Genomic DNA, 5,145 nt, shown 5'->3' with positions numbered 1-5,145 from the left:
CTTCACCGCCTCGCTCAATCCTCTACGAAAAGTGGCACGCAGGGCCTGGTCATTCCATCCGCTCTCAGCGGCAGCCAGGCGGAAGTCGACGGAGTAATCTGTGACGCTGGCGCCGCCCTGCTGGATGTTATTCAGTCGTGAGTCAGAATCCCGACCGCTTACCGGATGGTGGAAAACCTTACGTAGCTCTGCGACAAAGTCTCTATAAGAGTTACAGTAGCTGGCCCCCATGGACCAAGAAGACGTAGCCCACTGCGCTGCTCGACCACTGAGCAGGTTGGTCACGTAAGCGATCTTAACAGCATCACTGGAGAACACGGTGGGCTGGTGTGTGAAAACAAGCTCACACTGCATAATGAAGGTAGAGCAAGTTTCAAAGTTACCGTCAAATGGGCGTGGACTGGTAATGATGGTTCCACGGGGTAAATAAACAGGAACCGGAGGATCTACTGGAGCGGCGGCCACAGGGGGCGCACTTGCTGGCGGTACAGGCTGGTTCAGCTGCTGGTTGGCAAGAGCTGCTGAAATGGTCTGCAGTTGTTGCATGATCTCTGCCTGCTGACTCGCCATCGCCGCCTGCTGGACAGCTAAAGCTTCCACAGAAGCTTGCAGGGGTTGAACTTGAGACTGGAGACCCTGCACAGCAACCGAAGCCTCTTGTAATTGCTGGGAATGGGCGTTGGTAATCTGAATCTGTTTTACTAGGGCTGCTTGCACCGGATTGGCTGTGGGTGTGCCGTCTGTGCTGGCTGGGGTCGTCATGGCCAGTTCGTACTGTTAGGGTTTGCACCCGACCCCAAGAGCACAAACACAGAAGGCACAATATAGCGGGACCAACAGGCTAATTTATTGAAGAGAAAACTCAGGAAGTCCACTTTCACCAGGAAACGCGAAGTCCACCTTTAAGCCGGGAACCGTGGAGTCGCCCTTTAATCCGGGAACAGTGGAGTCGGCCCTTAATCCAGGCAGGAGGGGGGGGGGTAAACAGGAGGATACCAAAGGAGAACGGAAAATCACAGCAACGCTGGAGTGAAGAAATCCTCTTCGTAAACGGAAAGCAGCGCACAGGGGAAGGGGAGCAACGAGGAAGGTCCAACAGAGAAATCTCCAGGGAAGATCCAGGTAAGTAAACAAACTTCGATGAGCAGGACAAGCACAAGTACTCTCCCAGGGAACGGCACGAACTGGCAACAAGCTGAGAGTGACACAGCCAGATATAGGGAGGTGATTGCCAACAGGTGAGTGGAGGGGTAACGAGGAAACAGGCATCAGGTGGAGTTGGCAGAGCTCCGGGTACGCTTACACTGCAGAGCGGGTGTGGAGCGGGGAGACGTTGAGCCTTGGCCAAGGTTACACTGCAGAGCGGGTGTGGAGCGGCGAGACGTAACAAATGGACTTTGGGGGGGGCATGAATGAAAAAGAAAAAAAAGTGAATCACAAATGTTGTGCAAATGTATGAAAGGTTCTAAAAAAAAAAGAAGAAGAAACTGAAAAGAGAAAGGATGTAACAATAGGAACTATTGTTAGGAACCATTGTTTAGTTCCTTGTTTACACAGGGGTCGTTTAGGTTGTTGCACCTGGAATAACGGACCGAGCATGATGCATAACCTTACGTGCCGAAGTTATTATTAAAGTTTATAGCCCCGTGGGGTTGAAACGAGTTGTAACGTCTCATTAGTAGAAAGTAACAACACACTTTAACAACAGTGTGTGAGTGTGTGTGTGAATGGGCCGACCATTTTCTTTTATTTGTGATACATGTACATATTGATTGTACATTGAGTTGACTTGATTTGGGGAATTACTTTGATTATTGATTAGAATTGGAATAGGCTTGTAGCCTATTTGTTTAATTGGATTTTGTATATTGTAAATTATTGTGATCTTTCTATTATTATGTTCATTCACTAATTAATACAAATACACTTTCTTTATTAACCTTTGTGTGGTTAATAAATATTCGCCATTGGTATTTGTATTTAAAGCAAAAGTTTTGCGTCCTTAATTAAATAGATAAGATCCTAAAATATAATTACATTAAAGGTACACATGGTATATTAAAGGTACATAAGGAAGTTATTCTAACCACTTCCTCTAGTTGATGGAGGCACTAAGCGTCAAATTTACATAGTTTATCACTTCAGGTAATAGCGACCAGTATTAATTAGAAGAACTCAGGCCCCGCCCACATGGGAGGGGTTACAAAATGGAGGCACCGCTGGGATCTAGAGTGGTTTCCAAACAAAACTAAATAGTCAACTCAGTGAAGAAGAAAGCCAAAAGTAGTTTAACCCCAGTTAAAGTGACGCAACACATAGAAAAAGCCAAAACTATGTTTGTAAACAAGCTAAAGAACTGGTGTAGAGGAGAGGCAGTAGATGAGAGACACGCGCTGCTGACTGTTGTCCCAGGCAACCCAGAAATAACCAAAATAGTAGAGGTCCTACAGACTATTAAGTGCCTGGGACGCGTGCGCGTTAGAGGTAGGATGTTAAGTGATACATCAAACGAACTCCTAGTGCTCTGTGAGTGCAGCGGAACAGTAACCGATTCAAATGTTCCCCCCGAAATCCCCCCAGAAGAGGGAGTGAAAGCATGGCCAATCTACATTGTGCCTGAGGAGCGAGACGTAAATGACGAGTTCAACGCTAAACTGCACGCGCTGCTCCAAGCTGAGGGCAAGTCAATGGGAGATATGAGGGCCCTATTCTCCGAACCAGAGCCAGCCCCCTCTTCCGCGGAGTCCATCATCCGTGCTGTTGGTGACCTGCTAGACAAAACATCAAAGCCCCCGTCAGAGAGTAGAGGATACCGACGCCTGCGCACCTTCTCCGGTACTGTGCCCACCCCAGCAGGGGAAGAGTCGTTCGACCACTGGATGGAGCAGGCCTACCTGATGGTGGAGGAGAGTGACTGTGCGCCCAAAGAGAAGCGGAGAAGAATAATGGAAAGTCTAAAGGGGCAGGCACTGGAAGTAGTGAGGGCTGTGCGCTTATCCGAACCCGACATCACTCCAGAAAAATGCTCGGAAGCTCTGGAAAGTGCGTTTGGACTAGCAGAGTCAGGAGATGATCTCTACTTCGCGTTCAGACTGCAGCGCCAACAATATGGAGAGAAGCTGTCCGATTTCCTAAGGCAACTGGAGCGCACTCTGTCCAAAGTGGTGCAACGAGGCGGCCTCCCGGCCAGCAACATGGATCGAGCTCGAGTGGTACAACTGCTTAAAGGAGCAGTGGATGCTGACCTGATGATGATCCAGCTGCGGCTGAGGGAACGGAGGGATAACCCGCCCACGTTCCTGGATCTGCTGCGAGAGATCCGCACAGAAGAAGAGTATGAAGCCTCCAGAGCTAAGCTAACTCAGTCGACAGTGCGCAGTGCGAAACCCGACAACAATCTGTCAGAGATCCAAAGCCTGAGAGCAGAGATAAAGGAAATTAAATCAATGTTCGCTGCACTGGCTACAGATCCTCACCAAGTCAAAGAAGGAAGGGGAGAGAAACCAGCACCAGTCACAGAGGCTAGGCATGATCCTGAAGTTGTCACTTTGAGGAAGCAGGTGCAACACCTGACACAGAAAATGAACTTAAAACAGTTCCATGCCACTGCAACCCAATCGACTGTGATGGCGGTCGGCAGCACTCCCACTGTTCCAAACACCCCTACCAGACCAGCCGCCGACTCCAAGGAGTACATATGTTACCGTTGTGGAGAGAGTGGACATGTTACAGCAAGGTGCAAAAACCCTGAGAACCAGAGCAAAGTCATCCAGAAGCTAATTGGAGCTCTAAAGAACGGCCAGAGTAACAACTCAGTCTTCCCATCCTGCTACTAGAGCTAATGTGAACGTCAACAGCAAGAAGAGCGAAATAGGCCACTTTAAGTCACCTGACCTGCCAGAAGGTCTAATAGGGCTCCCAGCCATGGAGCCGTTAAAGGTCAATGGGCACATGTGTGACGCGCTGTTAGACAGTAGCTCACGAGTAAGCATAATCTTTGAGTCCTGGTATAAGCGTCACCTGTCAGATGTACCCATCAACCCTGTGAGCAGACTAGACATTTGGGGTTTGAGTGACTCTAGTTACCCTTACCTAGGCTATGTTGTGGTGGATATGGAGTTCCCTAAGAAAGTAGCTGGAACCCCCACCACCCTGCCAGTCCTGGCCTTAGTTTGTCCTGACACCCGTGATCATTGGCACCAATGCCAAAGCCAGCCTCCCAAAACGTCTCGCCCAGCTGAGTGAAGATGGCCCCGGAGTGTTCATGGCGCGAACCCTTGGCATACAGAGTCGCTGCTCAGAGTCCACCAGCGTGGTTCAGGAAGGAAATGAGGATGAGGTGGGATGCGTGATGTGGCAGGGCCCTGGCTCATTGGCCCTAGGTGCCGGACGCAGCTGTCAAGCCATCTGTAAAGTGGAGACAAAGCAGCCACTGCACGATGAGATCCTAATGGTAGAACCCTCCAAAAGCCCCCGCCCTGCAGGAGTGCTTTTACAGTCCATGGTGATCCCAAGTCATGCTGTTGATGTGAACAGGTTCTCAGTGCTAATCCAGAATGAGTCCCTCAAGGATGTCACCATACCTGTCGGAACCAACCTAGGCCGCCTGTGCCACACTGATGTAGTCACAGCAGTATCAAGACAACCGTCTGTCTCAGAGAACTTCGATTCCAGTCTGCTTGACTTCGGAGACTCCCCTGTACCTGAAGTATGGAAAGCACGACTCCGACAAAAGCTGTCTGAAAGGGGCGACGCATTCTCTCTACACGACCTGGATGTAGGACGGGCAAGAGGAGTGGAGCATAGCATCCGCATGTCAGACACGAGACCTTTCCGTGAACGCTCCAGGCGCATCGCACCTGCAGACATCGATGACGTGAGGCAACATATCCAGAAGCTGTTGTCTGCAGGAATCATCAAGGAATCCAGAAGCCCGTACGCTTCACCCATCGTAGTGGTCAGAAAGAAAAATGGAGAGGTCCGGATGTGTATAGACTATCGTGCACTGAACAGCCGCACAATCCCCGACCAGTATACCACACGACGAGGCTCTGGATTGCCTGTCTGGCAGCAAATGGTTCTCTGTCCTTGACTTGCGGAGCGGCTACTACCAAATAGCCATGACAGAGAAGGACAAGGAAAAAA

At 49.9% G+C, this 5,145-nt stretch overlaps 1 protein-coding gene across 1 annotated transcript; it reads left to right on the top strand.

Moving 5' to 3' along the window:
• The first annotated feature begins 2,489 nt into the window (after positions 1 to 2,489).
• LOC130131959 (paraneoplastic antigen Ma1 homolog) lies at positions 2,490 to 3,836 on the top strand. Its single transcript, XM_056301683.1, has one exon. It carries the CDS (start codon positions 2,490 to 2,492, stop codon positions 3,834 to 3,836), a length of 1,347 nt encoding a protein of 448 aa, XP_056157658.1.
• Positions 3,837 to 5,145: the final 1,309 nt, after the last annotated feature.

This window comes from Lampris incognitus, unplaced genomic scaffold, assembly GCF_029633865.1.
Source record: "Lampris incognitus isolate fLamInc1 unplaced genomic scaffold, fLamInc1.hap2 H_1, whole genome shotgun sequence".
Lineage (NCBI taxonomy): Eukaryota > Metazoa > Chordata > Actinopteri > Lampriformes > Lampridae > Lampris > Lampris incognitus.
This window is presented reverse-complemented; position numbering and strand designations above follow the sequence as displayed.

Coding starts and splice junctions, on each gene's coding strand:
- LOC130131959 (XM_056301683.1), top strand. CDS start 2,490: ATGTTAAGTGATACATCAAACGAACTCCTAGTGCTCTGTGAGTGCAGC.